This window comes from Ranitomeya variabilis, chromosome 2 (genome assembly GCF_051348905.1).
Source record: "Ranitomeya variabilis isolate aRanVar5 chromosome 2, aRanVar5.hap1, whole genome shotgun sequence".
Taxonomy (NCBI): Eukaryota; Metazoa; Chordata; class Amphibia; order Anura; family Dendrobatidae; genus Ranitomeya; species Ranitomeya variabilis.
The window spans coordinates 1,097,222,843-1,097,244,780 of record NC_135233.1 but is presented as its reverse complement, the minus strand read 5'-3'; the positions used below and the strand labels follow the sequence as shown (position 1 = coordinate 1,097,244,780).

The window sequence follows — 21,938 nt, the reverse complement described above, 5'->3', positions numbered from 1 at the left end:
TGTACAACTAAGTGCATTCAGGTGTGAAGCAGAGAGGAGTGGTCTCTGCTCATCTTGGTCAGAGAATTAAGGGTGGACCAGATGCATACAATCAAGCCTAAGTAAACAAGGTCGTAAATATCACTGGGGTAGGCTGGGGTTAGCTGAAAGGCATACCATGTGAATGCTGGGTGCAGAGGAAAGTCTGTGTGGAAAGTTGGGTGATGTACTATGTGCCATTCCGGATCCTCGTATTTTCTTCTTTTCTCCAGTGGAGCCGCTGTGTCCGACCTGGACATTGTTCTCCTCTCCTTTCATTGCCCTCCACTTGAAAGTGAGGTTTGATAAAGGCCCATCAAGGGGTCGAAACGTTACCTCAACACTTGATTAAATCACTGTGTTCCCTATTAAAAATGTCACGTTTATGCTGCCGCTCTATATAACACCACAATAGCTGCAGCTTTGGAATCTCTTGCCCCTCTCACACATACCAAAGCTTGCAAAGTCAACAGACAGCCCTGGCACAGCAGCCTGACCAAAGAACTGAGGTGGTGGTTGCTGCACGCCGACAACAGGCCGCAGACAGCGGGGGAGAGATCGTGCTGGATGAGTAAAGAGCAGTTTGTTAGTTGCGGAGTAAAAAAAAAATATATATATATATATATATATGAATAAAAAAAATTAATTTAGGAAAACTGCTTTTTGAATAAATGGTGAAGAAAATTAAAAATGTCCCACAATTCCAATAAAACCGAAAATGAACAACATAATGTAAATGTGTAAAATATAACCAGAATGGTAAAAAAAATAAAAAATAACACTGCTGCCGCTTCCATTTGTCTATTTCTAAATGGCTGCATTAAAAAAAATTAAATAAATAATAATAATATAACAAAAAATGTAAAAAATAAATTCATGTCTTCGGCATTGCGGGATAGGCCAGAAATTATTTTTTTTAATGGCGAATTTATATATTGAAACGGCAGTGAATAAAATAAAAAGATAAAAAAAACGGGACACTTGTTTTAACTAAATAATTTCCCATTCGCTGCCAATAGGCACTAGATTCCATAAGTAACTTTTCGACATGTTGGAAAACCTCCCTGTGCCCCTTCGGAGTCCTCACAGACAAAGGCCTGGGTCAGAGCTAGTGACAAATTACAGAAAGCAAAAACCATACAACTGGGATTCTTCTTGTTTCGCCCGGAGTTTGTCAGGTGCTCGGAAGTTGAAGAGTTGTCTTTAGTTGACGCCTTGGCTGCTAGATGATTCCTTCTTTTCCGAGACATTAAATCTGTTCTTCCCTTTACTGATTATAGAGGGGAAAAGGCTGGAAACACGAGCTTCTGATAAACCTGAGAATAGAGACAATGGATGGGTTCTATACAGAAGTCTTGGACGTCCTCAGTATGAAGGAAGTAGGCATCTTCCCAGAGTTACCTGACTGTGCCAGGGATCTGACGGACTCCAGAATATGAGGGCCGGAGAACTTGACCACACACTGGAAAGGTTTAATTTGATTAGCAATACCGGCCTCCCCATTGAACGGAGTATCCAGCTATTTGATAATGGAAATAATAGATATTAAAGTGTATATGTTAAATAGCGAGGAAGGTGCTGGGAAAAAGAAAGACATTATTATAGAATGCGTTTTTTTTCTGATATTTCTTCTTGTGGCAATGTCTCGGGTCAGTATTAAAATCTGCAGCATGCTAAGTGAGTGATGAAAAATAAACAACGATAATAAAGTGGTCATGTTTTCTGAGATGGCCAATTAGTTGCTCAAGACTTTTTTTTCCCTATACACTGGCTTGTGACAAAGTGTTCACCCCTTTGGCTTTCTAGCTTTTTTTGTTACATTACAACCTGTGTTTAAAATATTTTTGTAATCTGACTTGTGTGTGATGAATCAGCACTAAATAGTCTAAATTGATGAAGTGCGAAAATGATAGGCACAAATTCAATTTATGGGATCAAATTACTAAAAACTGGCAAGTGCATATGTATTCAACCCTTGTGAGGAAACCCTAAAAATGTCTGGTACAAGCAATTCCCTTGATAAGTTCCATGCTTGGTGACAGGACGTCACCTGTGTGCAGTCTAAGTGTCACAAATCTGTCAGTATATACACTGTGTGCAGAATTATTCGGCAAGTTGTACTTTGATCACATGATACTTTTTATACATGTTGTCCTACTCCAAGCTGTTCAGGCCTGAGAGCCAACTACCAATTAAGTAAATCAGGTGATGTGCATCTCTGTAATGAGGAGGGGAGTTGTCTAATGACATCAGAACCCTATATAAGGTGTGCTTAATTATTAGGCAACTTCCTTTCCTTTGGCAAAATGGGTCAGAAGAGAGATTTGACGGCTCTGAAAAGTCCAAAATTGTGAGATGTCTTGCAGAGGGATGCAGCGATCTTGAAATTGCCAAACTTTTGAAGCGTGATCAGTGAACAATCAAGAGTTTCATGGCAAATAGCCAACAGGGTCGCAAGAAGCATGTTGGGCAAAAAAGGCGCAAAATAACTGCCCATGAATTGAGGAAAATCAAGCGTGAAGCTGCCAAGATGCCACCAGTTTTGCCATATTTCAGAGCTGCAACGTTACTGGAGGAACAAAAAAGCACAAGGTGTGCGATACTCAGGGACATGGCCAAGGTAAGGAAGGCTGAAAAACGACCACCTCTGAACAAGAAACATGAGATAAAAATGTCAAGACTGGGCCAAGAAATATCTTAAGACTGACTTTTCAAAGGTTTTATGGATTGATGAAAGGAGAGTGACTCTTGATGGGCCAGAGGCTGGATCAGTAAAGGGCAGAGAGCTCCACTCCGACTCAGACGCCACAAGGTGGAGGTGGGGGACTGGTATGGGCTGGTATCATCAAAGATGGACTTGTGGGACCTTTTCAGGTTGAGGATGGAGTGAAGCTCAACCCCCAGACCTACTGCCAGTTTCTGGAAGACAACTTTTTCAAGCAATGGTACAGGAAGAAGTCGGTATCGTTCTAGAAAAACATGATTTTCATGCAGGACAATGCTCCATCACATGCCTCCAACTACTCCACAGTGTGGCTGGCCGGGAAAGGTCTCAAAGAAGAAAAAATAATGACATGACCCCCTTGTTCACCTGATCTGAACCCCATAGAGAACCTGTGGTCCCTCATAAAATGTGAGATCTACAGGGAGGGTAAACAGTCCACCTCTCGGAACAGTGTCTGGAGGCTGTGGTGGCTGCTGCAGGCAATGTTGGACGTAAACAGATCAAGCAACTGACAGAATCCCTGGATGGAAGGCTGTTGAGTGTCATCATAAAGAAAGGTGGCTATATTGGTCACTAATTTTGGGGGGTTTGTTTTTGCATGTCAGAAATGTTTATTTCTAAATTTTGTGCAGTTATATTGGTTTACCTGGTGAAAATAAACAAGTGAGACGGGAATATATTTGGTTTTTAATAAGTTGCCAATAATTCTGCACAGTAATAGTCACCTGCACACACAGATATCCTCCTAAGATAGCCAAATCTAAAAAAAAACCTCTAACTTCCAAAAATATTAAGCTTTGATATTTATGAGTCTTTTGGGTTGATTGTGAACATAGTTGTTGATCAATAATAAAAATAATCCTCTAAAATACAACTTGCCTAATAATTCTGCACACAGTGTACACTTTGCCTTTCCTGAAAGGCCACAGAGGATGCAACACCATTAACAAGAGTCACCACTAACCAAACATCATGAAGACCGAGCAGATCCCCAAACAACACTATGAAGACCAAGGAGATCTCCAAACAAGTCAGGATTGACTTGTTGAGAAATACGAGTCAGGGATGGGTTATAAAAAAAAAAAATATATCCCAATCACTGATGATCCTCCGGAGCACCATCAAATCCATTATCATCAAAAGGAAAGAACATCGTACCACAACAAACCTGCCAACAGACGGCTGTCCACCAAAACTCTCAGCCCGGGCAAGTAGAGCATTAATTGGTCTCTGTGCTGCCTCTCTAATTATCTGATTAACATCCCATGATCCGACATATAAATGACGGTAGCACTTCAATTATACATAATTACCAAAGTTTACCTAATAAGGTAGAAAGTGACGCAAAAGGGAATAGAATAAAACAATTTTTTATTAACAAAAATGTTTAAAACAACTAATTTAGTATAAAAAGACAGGGAGATGGAAAGGGAATTGTAGGACCTCCAAAGAGGCAGCACAGACACCAAAGATAACCCAGAAGGAGCTGCAGAGTTCCCGAGCAGAGACTGGAGTATCTGTCCATACTACCAAAATAAGCTGTACACTCCATAGAGGTGGCCTTTATGGAAAAGTGGCCAGAAGAAAGGCTTTACTTACACACAAAAATTGTAAGTCTCGCTGTGAGTTTGCCAAAAGACATGTGGGACATTCCCCTAATGTATGGAGGAACGTGCTGTGGTCAAATGAGACCAAAATTTGAACTTTTCGGCCACCAAGATAAATGCTGTCTGTCGTCAAACCAACAGTTCATCACCCCAAGAATACCATCACCACAGTGAAACATGGTGGTGGCAGCACCATGCTGTGGGGATGTTTTTCGGCATCAGGGACAGGAACATGGACTGATTTGAGAAGATGGATGGTGCAAAATACGGGGATATTCCTGAGCAAAACCTGTTTCATCTGTCAGTGAGTTGAGATTGGGACGGATGTTCATCTTCCAACAAGACAATGACCATAAAGCAACACTCGAGTGGTTTAAGGGGAAACGTGTAAATGTTTAAAGGGCTGGTCTGAGTATTTCAGAAACTGCTGATCTACTGGGATTTTCACGCACAACCATCTCTAGGGTTTACAGAGAATGGTCCGAAAAAGAAAAAAAAATCCAGTGAGCGGCAGTTCTGTGGGCGGAAATGCCTTGTTGATGCCAGTGGTCAGAGGAGAATGGGCAGACTGGTTCGAGCTGATAGAAAGGCAACAGTGACTCAAATCGCCACCCGTTACAACCAAGGTAGGCCTAAGAGCATCTCTGAACGCACAGTGCGTCGAACTTTGAGGCAGATGGGCTACAGCAGCAGAAGACCACACCGGGTACCACTCCTTTCAGCTAAGAACAGGAAACTGAGGCTACAATTTGTACAAGCTCATCGAAATTGGACAGTAGAAGATTGGAAAAACGTTGCTTGGTCTGATGAGTCTCGATTTCTGCTGCGACATTCGGATGGTAGGGTCAGAATTTGGCGTAAACAACATGAAAGCATGGATCCATCCTGCCTTGTATGGAGCATCTTTGGGATGTGCAGCCGACAAATCTGCGGCAACTGTGTGATGCCATCATGTCAATATGGACCAAAATCTCTGAGGAATGCTTCCAGCACCTTGTTGAATCTATGCCACGAAGAATTGAGGCAGTACTGAAGGCAAAAGGGGGTCCAACCCGTTACTAGCATGGTGTACCCAATAAAGTGGCCGGTGAGTGTGTATATATATATATATATATATATATATATATATACCGTATTTTCCGGCGTATAAGACGACTGGGCGTATAAGACGACCCCCCAACTTTACCAGTTAAAAAATCAAATCTTCTTAAAAGTCGGGGGTCTTCTTATACACCGTATGTCGTCTTATAGGGCCGGTGAATATGTGCCTTTTGGGGGGGGGGGGGGGGGGGGGAGTGATCCTGATGACGACGAGGGGGCCACCGCCCCACAGCATCAGAGGCCCCACACTGCAGAAGAGGAGCCGCCGCACCACAGCACAGCAGCCGCCGCTCCCAGCACAGAGACCCCACGCTGCAGCGCTATAAGGTAATGGGGGATACTCACTTTCCTGTGAGACGCCCTCTCGTCGTCATCAGGACCACTCCCCCCCCACCATATACACCCGGCGTACAAGGCGATTCCCGGTGTACAAGACGATTTTCAGGGGTTAAAAAGTCGTCTTGTACGCCGGAAAATACAGTATATATATATATATATATATATATATATATATATATATATATATATATATATATATATATATATATATATATATATATATATATATATATATATATATAGTACAGATCAAAAGTTTGGACACACCTTCCCATTTAAAGATTTTTCTGAATTTTCATGACTATGAAAATTGTACGTTCACACTGAAGGCATCAAAACTATGAATTAACTCATGTGGAATTATATACTTAACAAAAAAGTGTGAAACACCTGAAATTATGTCTTATATTCTAGGTTCTTCAAAGTAGCCACCTTTTGCTTTGATGACTGCTTTGCACACTCTTGGCATTCTCTTGATGAGCTTCAAGAGGTAGTCACCGGGAATGGTTTTCACTTCACGGTTGTGCCCTGTCAGGTTTAATAAGTGGGATTTCTTGCCTTATAAATGGGGTTGGGACCATCAGTTGTGTTCTGCAGAAGTCTGGTGGATACACAGCTGATAGTCCTACTGAATAGACTGTTAGAATTTGTATTATGGCAAGAAAAAAGCAGCTAAGTAAAGAAAAACGAGTGGCCATCATTACTTTAAGAAATGAAGGTCAGTCAGTCCGAAAAATGGGGAAAACTTTGAAAGTGTCCCCAAGTGCAGTGGCAAAAACCATCAAGCGCTGCAAAGAAACTGGCTCACATGAGGCCCGCCCCAGGAAAGGAAGACCAAGAGTCACCTCTGCTTCTGAGGATAAGTTTATCCGAGTCACCAGCCACAGAAATCGCAGGTTAACAGCAGCTCAGATTAAGAGACCAGGTCAATGCCACACAGAGTTCTAGCAGCAGACACATCTCTACAACAACTGTTAAGAGGAGACTTTGTGCAGCAGGCCTTCATGGTAAAATAGCTCCTAGGAAACCACTGCTAAGGACAGACAACAAGCAGAAGAGACTTGTTTGGGCTAAAGAACACAAGGAATGGACATTAGACCAGTGGAAATCTGTGCTTTGGTCTGATGAGTCCAAATTTGAGATCTTTGGTTCCAACCACCGTGTCTTTGTACGAAGCAGAAAAGGTGAACGGATGGACTCTACATGCCTGGTTCCCACCGTGAAGCATGGAGGAGGAGGTGTGATGGTGTGGGGGTGCTTTGTTGGTGACACTGTTGTGGATTTATTCAAAATTGAAGGCATACTGAGCCAGCATGGCTACCACAGCATCTTGCAGCCGCATGCTATTCCATCCGGTTTGCGTTTAGTTGGACCATCATTTATTTTTCAAAAGGACAATGACCCCAAACACACCTCCAGGCTGTGTAAGGGCTATTTGACCAAGAAGGAGAGTGATGGGGTGCTACGCCAGATGACCTGGCCTCCACAGTCACCAGACCTGAACCCAATCGAGATGGTTTGGGGTGAGCTGGACCATCTCTGGAGCATCTCTGGGAACTCCTTCAAGATTGTTGGAAGACCATTCCCGGTGACTACCTCTTGAAGCTCATCAAGAGTATGCCTAGAGTGTGCAAAGCAGTCATCAAAGCAAAAGGTGGCTACTGTGAAGAACCTAGAATATAAGACATAATTTCAGTTGTTTCACACTTTTTTGTTAAGTATATAATTTCACATGTGTTAATTCATAGTTTTGATGCCTTCAGTGTGAATGCACAATTTTCATAGTCATGAAAATACAGAAAATCTTTAAATGAGAAGGTGTGTCCAAACTTTTGGTCTGTACTGTAAAATATATATACACACACACACACACACACACACACACACACACACACACACATTAAAAATAAATTGTATGTATTAAAAGTACATTTTCTTTAGAAAGCTTGGACGTAATTACCTTGTAATCTGCATACTCCAGCACTGGAAGAGCGCCGTCTCCTAATGTTTCCAACATTGCTTGACGTACTCGCGCCTTTTCTTTCGTTCTTTCAGAATCTGCTCTTTGATTTACTGGTAAGGGGAAAAAAGGAGATTAAATTTACAGAGTTCAAGCCACATTGTATAATGGGTCCTTGCCAGTGTCTCACCCCTCACCCCCCCCCCCCCCCCCGACTCTTCTTTACCAACAGGTCCACTTTGTTACCACGGATGATGGACTTGGTTGGAGGCGCTTGGAGACATCACAATCACGGATCTGGCCAACAGACCCCCCAAGAGATTACAGTCGGAAGACACTTACCAGTTGTGGGCATGCAGCTTTCCTCTGGAGCGGATTTTGACTGATATGATTGAAATGGCTATAAAGATACAAAAGAAAAAAAAAGATGAAAAACACCCTGCAAACAACACTTAGGGGTGGAAAAAGTTACAAAACTATTAAAAACTGCAGAGGTACCAAGAATTCCCTATGTTTAAGCATCACTTCACCCTTTAGCTCCACAGTGGAAGTGCTGGATGTTTTAGAACCTTAGGTCTGATTAGTTTATTGGTCTGAAGCATCTGGAACTCTGCGCCCCCATGAAAACATTTTTTGGCCATAATTTACTACATACGTCAGTCGTTACCGGAAGTTGGCTAAAGTTGGAAGTTCACGCCTCTCAATTAATGTGGCACGATTTGCTCTGACTGAACTAAATACTAGGTCAGCAGCTCATAGATGGTTTAGAGCCATCACTTCTACTGAAAATTATAGTAAATCTGTGAGCCCCAATGGGGACAGAAAGGATGAGGTCTATAAACGCTGTGGAATTGATGGCACTATATAAAAGGGAGGACAACAAATAAGTGAATTCACATGGGAAAGCCCCTGTTCGCAGGATCTGTGACGGTTCCACAGGTCGAACCCCCCTCGATTGAGAAGTTATCCCCTAACTCATGGATAGACGACAACTTCCAAACTTAAAATTTGCTGAAGTTAATTTTTTTTTTTCAAAGCCAACACTATTATATAAATGCAAATATAGATTAAACAACCACAAGACAGATTTCATCGCCAAGGTATTATTAAACAGTATAGCGGCACCAACCTGACAGTGTCTGTAGTTTACTCAGCACAATCCTGCTGATAGCTTCCCTTTAAATATTATTTAAATATTGTGTGATCCTCTAGGATCCAAGGTTAGGGATCGCTCACTGATCAGGCCTGGAGAACAGGTCCCCTGAAGGTACTGACCTTTTACTTCGGCTCCCTTCCCCAGCTGACTTGCGTCAGTAGTAACCCAGATGCATCGTGAAAGAATCCACGGTATCCCTTTCTGGAGCTTTGCTAGAGATGTTCACCATGATGGTGAAGTCTTCAGTCTTGTAGATAACCATCTGGACTAAACATGAAGATGATGGTATCTGTTCCAGGCTGTTAGAATTGCTTCCTGCAGGACTCTGGAATTGGCTTGGCTCAACTGCACTTTTCGGATGCAGAAGGTAATCAATCACAAAATAGGGATTTCTGTGTACTCACCGTAAAATCCTTTTCTCCGAGCCACTCATTGGGGGACACAGGACCGTGGGTGTATGCTGCTGCCACTAGGAGGCTGACACTAAGTAAATACAAAAAGGGTTAGCTCCTCCTCTGCAGTATACACCGCCCACTGGCTCCGGATAATACCAGTTCGTAGCAAAGCAGTAGGAGATTAACAAGATTTAACCGTAGGAACAACCTGCAGGACAGCTAGGACCAGATTAAGGTCCCAAGCCTCTAGAAGCGCTTTGTAGGGAGGCACCACGTGAGAGACTCCCTGAAAGAACGTTCTGGCCTGAGGTTTGTAAGCAATTTTTCCTTGAAAAAGGACTGAAAAGGCCGAAATCTGCCCTTTAAGAGAACTGGGCGAAAGCCTTGAGTCCAGACCGGATTGGAGTAAATACAGGATGGTAGGGATGTTGAAAACCATCAGAGGGCGACCTCTGCTTCTGAACCAATCAAAGAAGATCCTCCAGGTCCGATGGTAGATGCGCGATGACACTGGCTTTCGGGCATTGATCAAGGTGGAAACTACCTCACAGGAAAAACCTGCTTGAGTCAGAACCCAGGATTTAACGGCCAAGCCGTCAAACACAGGGCCCGAGTTCTGGTGGTAGATCGGGCCCTGAGAAAGTAGATCTGGACGACCTGGTAGGTGCCAAGGAACGTCTGCGATGAGTTGGACCAGCTCTGCATACCACGCCCGGAGAGGCCAATCCGGGGCAATGAGAATTACCGGGACACCCTCTGCCCTGATCTTCCTGATGACTCTGGGAAGAAGGGGCGGGGGAAGGGAAACAGGTAAGGAAGGCGAAACTGACTCCAAGGAAGGACTAGCGCGTCCGCCCCGATTGCTCTGGGGTCCCGGGACGGGGCCACAAACTGAGGTACTTTGGCTTTGAACCAGGAAGCCATCAAGTCTACGTCCGGAGTAACCCAACGAAGGTAGATTTGTTGGAATATGGCCTGATGGAGAGACTACTCTCCTGAGGCAAGACCTTGCCGGCTGAGGACATCCGCGGCCCAATTCTCCACTCCTGGAATGTGAACGGCCGATATGACCGAGTGGTTGTTTTCGGCCCAGAAAAGGATGTACTCTACCTCGCGCAATGCAGCTCTGCTGCGGGTGCCCCTCTGATGGTTTATATAAGCCACAGCCGTGGCATTGTCCGACTGGATACGGATGGGGCGGCCTGCTAGGAGATGATGGAACCGCTTTAGGGACAGCCGAATCGCACGTATCTCCAGAATATTGATTGGAAGGCGAGACTCGTGATGAGTCCAGGTTCCCTGCACAGTGTGATGGCGAAAGACCGCTCCCCAGCCTAGGAGGCTGGCATCGGTAGTGACTACCAGCCAATGGACTGGGTGGAAGGACCTCCCTTGAAGAAGAGAGGAATGGAGCGTCCACCACTGGAGAGTCTGCTTGACTCGAGAAGAGCGATAACAGTCGGTCGAGGGCAAACGGACTCCCGTCCCATGCGTCCAGCAGAGCGTGCTGGAGGGGACGAAGGTGTAGTTGCGCAAATGGAATCGCCTCCATTGCTGCCACCATTTTCCCAAGAATCCTCATGCCGAAACGGATGGAACAGGGAGACGGCTGGAGGAGCTTCCAGACCCCCTGATGAAGAGCCAGGATCTTGTCCCGAGGAAGAAGCACCAACCCTAGGAAGGTGTCCAGGGTCATGCCCAGGAAGGAGATCCGTTGGGCCAGAACAGGAGATGACTTTTCTAAATTGACCAACCAGCCCAGCCGAGAAAGAGTATCTAAAGAAATGCAGACGCACTCCTCGCAGTCTTGGAAAGATGGGCCTTTGACCAGTAAGTCGTCTAGGTAGGGAAGCACGACTAGACCCCGAGAATGTAGAATGGCCATGACCGCCACCATGACCTTTGTGAAAACTCTGGGGGCGGTAGCGAGGCCGAAAGGCAAGGCCGTGAACTGAAAATGTTCCTGTCCGACGGCAAAGCGAAGAAACCTTTGGTGAGTTGGAAGATTGGGATGTGGAGGTATGCATCCCGGATGTCGGTGAATGTTAAGAATTTGCCTTGTTCCATCGAGGCAATGATGGAAAGGAGGGATTCCATCCTGAAATGACGGACTTTGACAAATCTGTTCAAGAGCTTTAGGTCCAGGATGGGCCTGACTGTTCAATCCTTTTTGGGGACCATAAACAGATTTGAATAAAAACCGCAAAACCTTTCGTCCTCTGGGACAGGGATAATCACTCCGTTTTGGCGGAGCGACTCGATGGCCTGGGAAAAAGCCCGAGCGTGCATTCCCGCTTCGGGAGGGAAGCGAAAAACTGGGTTGGAGGGGGAAAGGAAAAATCGATTTTGTAACTGGAGGACACCAGATCCCTGACCCACTCATTGTGAACGACTGCGAGCCAGGCATGACGAAACAAAAGAAGGCGTCCGCCTACTTTGCCGGTGTCATCCGGACGAGGTTGTGAGTCATTTAGAAGATGGTTGGGGTCTGGATCCCCTGGACCTAGACTGTGTGGAGCGGCCCTTCCAGGAATGGTTGGGCCTGTATGAAGCCTGAGGGCTTTTGTCTCTGCCGGTGCCCCGAACCAGGGGAACTGGTCGAGGAATGCCATGAGTAAGTTCCACGAAAGGGCCGAAAACGAGCCTGCGGCTGTCGTCGGAACGGTTGTCAATCTTTGCTGGGGAAGGGAAGTACTTTTTCACCCTGTAGCGTCTGAAATCAGCTTGTCCAGCTTTTCACCAAAGAGACGGCCACTAAGATATGGCAGGGACGTGAGGGACTTTTTAGATGCGGAGTCCCCAGTTCCTCAAGCATAGCGCTCTCCCAATCGCCACAGCGTTTGAGGCCGTAAGTGCAGAGCAGTTTGCCGCATCCAGGGAATCGTTTACTAAGTAATCGCCAGCCAAGGAAATTTGATTTGCTAGCTCCGCTATGTCAGAAGGAAAATCACAGTTCTGTAAGGCCTTATGCAGAGAGTTTGCCCAACAAGTCACGGCTTTGGCTACCCAGGTAGCTGCGAAGGAGGGGAAGAGTGCCGAGCCTGAATCCTCAAAAGCTGAACGAGCGAAACTGTCAACTAGGCGATCTGTGGGATCTTTGATAGAAGATCCGTCTGGCACGGATAGAAGGGTTTTAGAGGACAAACGTGAAACAGGAGGATCCACAGGAGGGGATTCTGTCCATTGTTTGCGGAGATTAGAAGAAAAAGGATATTTGGACTCCAGAGATCTCTGGCCTTGAAAGTGTTTGTCTGGACGCTCCCTATGTCGCTGGACTATGTCCTGGAACTCCGGGTGATTGGAAAACACCCTATGAGTACGTTTGGTCCTTTTGAAGGACACCGAATTATCCATACTGGAGGTCGCCGGTTCCTCATCAACCTGAAGGGACTTGTTGACGGCCTCAATGAGACTATCTATAGAGCTCTGAAAACATGGCGACTCCAGATCTAGAGGCTCAGACGACTCCAGATCAGAGTCCTGGTCGTAAGAGGTACCTGGGGAGCGAGAGCGGGAAGTGGAGCTAACGGACGCCGAGGCACCAGAGAGCCTGGGGGACGAGCTACGGGCACGCTTCCTAGACGGCCACTTGTGCTTAGAATGAGAGCGGCCCCTGCAGGATGAAGATTCCGCAGCCGTAGGGGAAGGTTCCTGAATAGGCGCATTAGGCCTCTTTCACATTTGCGTCGCTATGCGTCGGGCCAACGCACGTTGTGAAATTTGTGCACGACGTGTGCAGCGGATGCAGTTTTTCAATGCATCCGCTGCCCATTCTGAAGTCCGGGGAGGAGGGGGCGGAGTTTCGGCCACGCATGCGCGGAAGAAAATGGCGGACACGACAGACAAAAAAGTTCATTTGAACGTTTTTCCGTGCCGACGGTCCGCCAAAACACGACGGATCCGTTGCACGATGGACGTGTGGCCATCAGTCGCTAATACAAGTCTATGGGAAAAAAACAGATTGCGACGGATGCCAAACGACGCAAGTGTGAAAGAGGCCTTAGTGGTCCTGCTCCTGGTTGGATCCTGGAGGGACTCAATAGCTTTAGTCAAAGAAGCCACAGATTGCGAAGTGACAAAGCCCACTCAGGGGGACTGGTCACCGCAGGCTCGTTTGCGGCGGGGGCCTCCTGAGCACATTTAGGGTCACAAGCATTACAGAGCGGAGCAGTATGCCCGCTTGGTAGCGCAGCCTGACAGGAGGTGCAAGAAGTGAAGAACACCGTATGTGTTTTTGCAGACTTTTTGGAGGGTTTAGGCAGAGACATGTTATTGGTTAACCTCCGTGCAGGGCTGATGTGGGGCACTTGTGCAGCTAATAAAGAAGAGCACTGTGTGCAGGAGTAGGAGGGCCTGTGTCAGTGTGCAGCGCACCTACCCAGGTACTGTATCCTGATGCCGCGCTGTGACCAGGAGGAGAAGGTGCCGCTGGCGTCCTAAGCTCCTCGTGTCCAAGATGGCCGCCGAGAGTCTGTGGAGCGCTTCTCGTAGTGTGCGAGAAGTGCTAAACCGGTGGGCGGGCCCTCGTGCATGACGCGCACTGTGGGCGTAGACGCGGCCTAGCTGGGGCCAAAGTCGGGGACTAAATTAGCGGTGCACTCAGGAGCCCCCCACCCCTGCCAGACTCACCGCTTATGGTCCTCTTCAGGAGAGGCATGAGGGGGGGTGCAGTCAACCTCGATCCGCCGCCCTCTTGATGAGGAGGTGTAGAGGGACTGGGGAGCTCCATGCAGCACCGCTGTTCTTCAGTGGTGGTGCAGAGGGAGGGCGGCCAGACTGTGATCATGGAAGGTGGCCTCTGTGTATCCTAAGGGTTCGCTCCCCTAGGATTTCAAAGGGCTAGTTCTCGGCCAAACATCCCAGTCACAGGAGAGGGTACGGGGAGTAAACTCGCCGTGCTCGCCTGTTGATGTTTTGGGGGAGATCGGCCCCCTTAAAAGGGTCCATTGCCCCATCATCCTCTTGCGCAAAGTTAAAAATAAAAAATAAAATAAAAAAATAAAAACGTCTGGAGAAAAACAGACGCGGTGTGCCTCCTACTGGACACTAAGCAAGAACTGGTATTATCCGGAGCCAGTGGGTGGTGTATATTGCAGAGCAGGAGCGAACCCTTTTTGTATTTACTTAGTGTCAGCCTCCTAATGGCAGCAGCATACACCCACGGTCCTGTGTCCCCCAATGTGGCGATGGAGAAATCCTTATTGAGTATCTGAATGACACTCGCTTTTTCCTCTGGAAAGATTGAACTCTGCTCCTGACTTCTATTTTTAGAGGGGGCAAAAAGATTGTCCTCAGATGGGAGTCAAGGAGAACTCCCAGAAACACCTTTCGCGTATCTTTCTATAAATTGGACTTTTCTCAATTTATGAACCAAAGTAGACTTTTTACTGTGAGGATAGTCTCCGAGAGATGATAGTTGAGATGATGCACCAAGTACACCACCAAAAGAAGATCGTCCAAGTATGGGGAGATAATATCCCTTCTCTCCTCAAAGAAGCCACAACCTCAGTCATTAGTTTTTTACATATCCTAGGGGACAAGGATAGGCTGAACAGAAGGCACTGGAAGTGGTGAATTATCTTCTGAAGTTCTAGTGCAAGTCTCAGGAACCGTTGGCAAGTGGGATAGCCACATGCTAATATGCATCTTTTAGATCTAAGGTGCACAATACTGAATTCTTTCCTATTAACGCGATAGCTGATTTTATAATCTCCATGTTGAACTTTCTGTACCTGACCCACTGGATAGGAGCTTTTAATGATATAAAACTTCCCTGAGGGCTTCTTTATGGAGAAGAGACTAATAGTGGCCCTGACAAATTTCCGAGTGGGGTACTGGAAAAACTGCTCAGGACGATATCAGATCCCTGACGTCCCCTAAGAGTCTATTTAGGAGGGTTGGAGATTGAGGGATGGTTAGGCAAAATTTTTCTGAAGAGGGCTAAGTAAGTTCTATCCTGTAGCCTTCTATGAAATGGCCTGCCAACCCCCAAAAAAGAATTGAAGCCTCCCCCCCAACTACCCTGACGTCAAAGTCTTGCGGTGGCCCTGAACTAAACTGGGCACCTCTACCCTTACCTCCCTTGGGAGTAACTCCACCTTCCCGTTTTTCCTTTCCCCTTGAATTCTTGTCTCTGGGACAGACTGGACCTACGAAAGGCATGATATCCTCCTCGGCCTTTCCTCTGGGAATTTGTTTCAGAAGCCTTTTCCAGTATCTCATCTAACATGGGACCAAAATGGAAAGGAGAATAGCTTGCTTTTGGAATGACTATCCCCGACCAGGTTTTTAACCAGATGTCCCGCCTAGCTAATTTAGAAAGGAAGTTGCTTCTGGCTGCAAACCTATAACAGCTCTAAACCAGGAGATTATATAGATGCAAGTCGCTGCGCACATCTAGAAGGAGAAGCAGAAATTATGGGGTACATTCATGGGTACCAAATAGAAAACAGGACCACGAGTACCGTCATGGGGACACAAGGGCAGAGATGCCGCCTGTCACAAAAAACAGATCAGCAATCTATGAACTTATAAAGTACACGTCAGCATGAAAACGTTAACTTTTATCTACATTCAGAAGTGATTCTAAAGTTTTTACAGTAGGTGGGAAAAAAAATCCATAAAGTGGCGTTTACCTGCTCACACAGCTGTTCATGATACAGGATTTCCTGAGGACATTTTCCCACCTGCTGAAGACGTCTAGAACCAGGCCTGAAATAATGAAAATCCAAAAACTGGTCTCAGAAACACAGCTGGTAATAGTGTGGCGGATAAAATAATGATGCTACCACAGTCTCCACAGGACGTCTGGATATAGCCGAGGGCAGTGCAAGGCACGACCACCACTCCAGTCTTATGGAGGGGTACAAGTCCCCTGTTTGGACGCCCACCAATCTCTTAATGACTATGCAATTACCCTTTATGGGGACACACTGACAAGGGTGCATACTTCCATCTGTACATCAGTAGGTGGTCCATAAGCATCAATGACAAACAGCAAGTTGTGTTTCAAAAGATGTTTAAGTACGTGGGGGCTACAAGTATCAGACAAGTCAGAGGCCAACAAATCCCTTTATACTGGCTACATATGTGAACGTTTGCTTACCTGACTAAATCGCTTGAATACAATGTCTTTCAAGGACTCCAAGCACCGACTTTTAAGGTCCATCTTTTCGATACTGTCGTACCCTGTAGCCGATAAAAGACCCTGTAAGAGCAAAGAAAGGTATAGCTATCAGAAATAAGGATTTTTGGTACTCACCGTAATATCTCTTTCTTGGATCCTGGTATATTGCTGCTGTCTCTCGGCGGAAAAAAAGTTAGCGCCTCCATAGCAGTATACACCCACCGACAGACACAGAGCTCATAAGTTGGTCAAGAAAGCAGTAGGAGAAGCAACAACAAAGAACTATACACAGGCCCAACATAAGCACAAAATAAGGCAGGATAGTGTGACCCAATAAGGGCTCTAAGAATTGGATTTTAGAGCAGGTACCAAAAATCCTTCTTTCTAAATTGCTTCATTGGGGTACACAGGTAACCATGTGACGTCCAAAAGCAATCCCAAGGTAGGGAATGGACTATCAGGCTCAAATCAGGTCAGGCAAAGGCCAACCGCCGAAAACAGCACCTTTACCTAAGCCGGCATCAGCTAATGCGTAGGTATGTACCGTGCAGAATCTTGCGAATGTATGAAGGGATGACCAGGTAGCAGCTTTGCAAATCTGGGGTGAAGATGCCCAGTGTTGAATGGTCCAGGAGGCCTCCATCGCACGGGTGGAGTGAGCCCTCACACCCTGAGGAGGTGGTCGATCCTTAACACGGTAAGCCTCCAGTATAGCCGAGAGGCTCTAACAGGTGATGGCAGATATGGAGGCAGGAAAACCCTTACGACAAACCTTCAGGAATGACAAATAAGGATTCCGAACGTCTGAAGGATGCTGTCCTTGAGAGGTAGAGATCTAAGGCTCTGACTAGGTCCAGCTGGTGGAGACATTTTTCAGGGATGGACAGGGGAGGGTCAGAAGAACGGACAATATCCAAGTTGATATGGAGCAGGGAGACTACCTTAGGAAGGAATAAAGGAACCGATCGCAGGACAGCCTTGTCTTGTCTTGGTGGAGGACAAGGGAAGGAGAGCGGCGAGAGAGAGCTGATAATTCTGAGACCCATCTGATGGAAGTAATCACAACCTAAAAGGTCACCTTCGAGGAGATAAGGGGAGATGCAATGTCCGGAATGGGTTTAAAGGGGGATCCCTGAAGGACACTCAAAACTAGGTTAAGATCCCACAGGGGGATGATAGGGTGGTGCTAGGCAAACAATTGCTTGTAGGAAGGTCTTGACCTTGGGATGAGACACCAAATTCTGTTGAAACTATTGAGAGCGAGGAGACCTGACCCTTGAGTGCACCAAGAGAACAATCGGACACTAGACCTGATTGTAAGAACGCCAAGATGTGCGGCCATCTTCTCTCCAACGAAAGAAGGTTTCATTGCTCCGATTATGGTCTGTATGACCTGGGATTAAAAGCCTGCCTCCCTCAGGACTGTGGCTTAAATGGCCATGCCATTAAATTGAGAGACTGAGAATACTGGTGGAAGAGAGGACCCTGAGAGAGTAGGTCTGGCCAGTCTGGGAGTTTCCAGGGGACATCTGCGAGTAGGTTGACTAACTCTGCATACCAAGCTCTTCTGGGCCTGTCTGGAGCTACTAGGATGACTGGAGCGCCTTCCGCCTTGATCTTGTTGATGAGCTTGGGGATCAGGGGAAGAGATGGAAAGAGGTATGGAAGTTGAAATTGAGTCCAGGGAATGACCAGGGCGTCGTAACCGACTGCCAATGTGTCACAGGACCTGGCCATGAAATGAAGGAAATTGTGATTTATCCGAGAGGAAATCAGATCGATGTCGGGATTGCCCCACCTTTGATAAATTTGATCGAGCACAGAGGGATTGAGGGACCACTAGCCCAAGGAGAGGCGGGACATGAAGAAACGTCTGCATGGGAGAAAAGAAAATTCTATCTTCTAGCCTGTGGTAACGATCTCCCTGACCCAGGAGTCATCGACTACAGAGAGCCCCGCATCCTGGTAAAGAAGAAGGTGGTCACCCAACCCGAGAGGGTGGGGATGACCCGTCATGCTGAAGAGAATCTATTGGATCGGGACACTGAGGGCTTGGTAGAGTGACCTTTTGGGGGCAATGCTGAGGCGGGTTTGAAGGATGGCTTCCTTCTCTTGTGGAGCAGGAAACCGGTCTCGCTGAGAGGAGGTCCCAGAGGATAAGAAATAACGAAATCATAGAGAACATCTCCTGGTGAAAGGATGTTTAGGCTTAGGCTGGGGAAGGGAGGTGCTCTTATCGCCAGTGGTGTCTGAGATGAGCTGTCCCAGTTTAGAACCAAAGAGTCATGATCCTTGGAAGTGGAAATTGGTGAGGGACTTTTTGGACACCGGATCCGCAGTTCAGGCTTTGAGTCAGATAATTCTGTGCATATCTACAATATTGCTGGTAGCACAGGTGGAACAGATGGCAGAATCAAGAGACTCGGCAAGCAAATATTTACCTGTGTGGGCAATCTGGTCCGCAAGATTTGTCAGTTTGTACGACAAAGCTGCTGGTAGGATGTCCTGTCGAAAGAGTTTTGCCCAGGCGGAATCTGACTTTCCTACCCATGTGGAAGCAAAGGCGGGACAGAGACAGACGCCAATAGCCTCAAAAGGAGAACTTAGCTAAGGCCTTGATCTGTCTGTCAGTGGAGTCCTTGAGAGAGGAACCATCAGGAACTGACAGGATCATTTTAGTGGACAGCCGGGGATTCTGCACATTTGCTGAGGAGATCAGGACCGAAAGGGTATAGCTATCCAACTGCTTTCTACCTAGGAAGTGCTTCCCGGTGCTCCCAATAATTTGTAAAGATTGATTCAACTACCTTGTGGCTGGAGAACATCAAGTGAGGGCATTTTGACTTTTGAATGAGACAGAGATCCAGGGGAAGACATTCCTCCTCCTTAATATTGAGGATCTAATTGATGGCAGGCAGAGATGAGGCTGTCAACCATATACTGGAGTTGGGAAGTTTGGTCCGTATCAGGATCAGATTTTGACTTAAAATCAAGGTTGGACCCCGGATCCCCTTCAGGGGAGAAGGCATGGGATACTGAGGGCATCCTGGAGGATGTGGAAGGAGAAGGGGAACTAGATGAGGAACTGGAATGTGCTCTCTTCTTAGACCTTATCCTTGATCTGCCATTTTAAGGGTGACAGATAGGTGCCTGTGATTCCTTCTGAAAAACGATTGAAACAATAGTGGTGGCTAAGGCCATGTGCACACGTGCCATGTGCCTTTTTTTCCGCGTTTTTTCGCTATAAAAACGTGATAAAAACGCGAAAAAAACACGCTTACATATGCCTCCTATTATTTACAGGGTATTCCGCATTTTTTGTGCAAATGTTGCGATTTTTTCCGCGAAAAAAATCGCATCGCGGAAAAAAAAGCAACATGTTCATTAAAAATGCGGAATTGCGGGGATTCCGCACACCTAGGAGTGCATTGATCTGCTTACTTCCCGCACGGGGCTGTGCACACCATGCGGGAAGTAAGCAGATCATGTGCGGTTGGTACCCAGGGTGGAGGAGAGGAGACTCTCCTCCACGGACTGGGCACCATATAATTGGTCAAAAAAAAAAGAATTAAAATAAAAAATAGTCCTATACTCACCCTCTGATGGCCCCCTAAGTGTTCCCGCCTCTCCGGTGCATGCTCTCTCTTCGGTTCCTATAGATGGTGTGGTTCAGGACCTGTGATGACGTCACTGTCTTGTGATTGGTCGCGTGACCTCTCATGTGACTCACGCGACCAATCACAAGCCGCGACTTCATCACAGGTCCTGAACCACACCGGCATCTATAGGAATGGACGCCGCTGAGGAGATCGTCTGGGTGAGTATAACCATTTTTTATTTTCTTAATTATTTTTAAACATTCTATGTTTGACATAGTATGTTTGACAAGTGTGACCAACCTGTCAGTCAGTTTAGCATTCTGCAAGCTAATTACGCTTGCAGAATGCTAAAAAAACGCGAAACAAACGGGAAAAAACCGCAAAAAAAAAAATGCGGATTTCTTGCAGAAAATTTCCGGTTTTCTTCAGGAAATTTCTGCAAGAAATCCGGACCTGTGCACATACCCTAAAAGGTTAGGTAAACGTTCAAGGACTTGTACCAAGGACTGGGACACCTTGGTTAGGTCCGCTACTGATTAAGAGATAGCAGGAGCCCATTCCGGGGGAGGGGTGTGTGTGCTCTCGTCCCAAGCGGCGGGGAGGGGGGGAGGTTTGGCTCCTGTGAGGCTTGCATGGTGGGAGGACTGCAACTTGGGCAGAAGACAGAGGCTGACTGGTGGGCTACTCTTTTTGCAGTGAACACAGGCATAGTGAATGATAACGTGTGAGGGACGAGAGCGAGATTCCCTAGCTCTGTGCATATGTAAGACCTGGGGCCGATGGGGGCTAAGCCTAGGAGGAAGGAGAAAAAAAAAGCAGACCGCTGTATATACTGAACTATATGTTTCCTGCACCAAGATAACTAAGCCGTGATCTTCTCTAGTAAGATGGCCGCGCCGCAATTTCCAGTCTTGCGCAGACCGTCGTATGCATCGTATCACACCTTCTTCCGGCCGTCCTCTGACGTATGGTCACATGGGCCCGTGTGCACCAACGTCGGTAGGCGTGTTCCGGTTGAGATAGGCGATTGGTGCTGCTACAATCATGTACGGTATAAATGGATGGGATTTTTAACTATTTAGCACGCACCCCTTGAGGAAGGTTAATCCGAAACGCGCGTCGGGAGGGTGGGGACGGCGTGGTGCAGCACTCAACAATCACTACTACCTGGTATGTTATCTACTATATAATTGCCTAAGGGTACTTCCGTCTGTCCTTCTGTAACGGTTATTCGTTCGCTGATTGGTCTCGGCAGCTGCCTGTCATGGCTACCGCGACCAATCAGCGACGCGCACAGTCCAGAAAAAAATGGCCGCTTACTCCCCGCACTCACTGCCGGCGCGCCCGCATACACAGCTCACACAGGGTTAATGCCGGCGGTAACGGACCGCGTTATCCCGCGGGTAACGCACTCCGTTACCGCTGCTATTAACCCTGTGTGTCCCCAACTTTGTACTATTGACGCTGCCTATGCGGCATCAATAGTACAAAATGTAATGTTAAAAATAATAAATAAAAAAAAAAACCTGCTATACTTACCCTCTGCCGCCTTTCTCGCTCCTCGCCACGCTCCCCGGACCGCTCCATTACAACCGTCAGCTTGCGGTGAGGTCCCGTCCCAGGGCTGGTGTGCGGCAAGGACCTGCCGTGACGTCACGGTCATGTGACCGCGACGTCTTCATAGGTCCTGCTCCCACCAGCCCTGGCACTTGCAATGGAACTCGGCTTCAGGAAAATGGCCGCCGCGATCTCGATCTGCGCATGCGCGGCATCCCGCGGCCATTTTCCTGAAGCCGAGCACTACCATCTGCACAGGATCCCAGGAAGAGGAGACACGGGACACCGAGGAGCAGCGACAAGAATGGTGAGTATGATACACTACAAGGGGCCCTCGGATCGTTAGGTGAGTATG

The 21,938-nt window shown here is 46.9% G+C and overlaps 1 protein-coding gene across 1 annotated transcript in view; it reads right to left on the bottom strand.

Moving 5' to 3' along the window:
- Nucleotides 1-804: 804 nt before the first annotated feature.
- The window catches only part of LOC143810233 (centromere protein N-B-like), a 38,955-nt gene continuing 17,821 nt past the window's right edge, over nt 805-21,938 (bottom strand). Inside the window, exons 7-11 of the mRNA XM_077293102.1 lie at nt 16,407-16,508; nt 8,093-8,150; nt 7,751-7,863; nt 1,420-1,537; nt 805-1,334 (exon numbers count right to left, since the gene is read on the bottom strand). Of these exons, the coding sequence (XP_077149217.1) occupies nt 1,222-1,334; nt 1,420-1,537; nt 7,751-7,863; nt 8,093-8,150; nt 16,407-16,508 (504 nt within the window). The 3' untranslated portion in view covers nt 805-1,221. The remainder of the gene's footprint in view (nt 1,335-1,419; nt 1,538-7,750; nt 7,864-8,092; nt 8,151-16,406; nt 16,509-21,938) is intronic.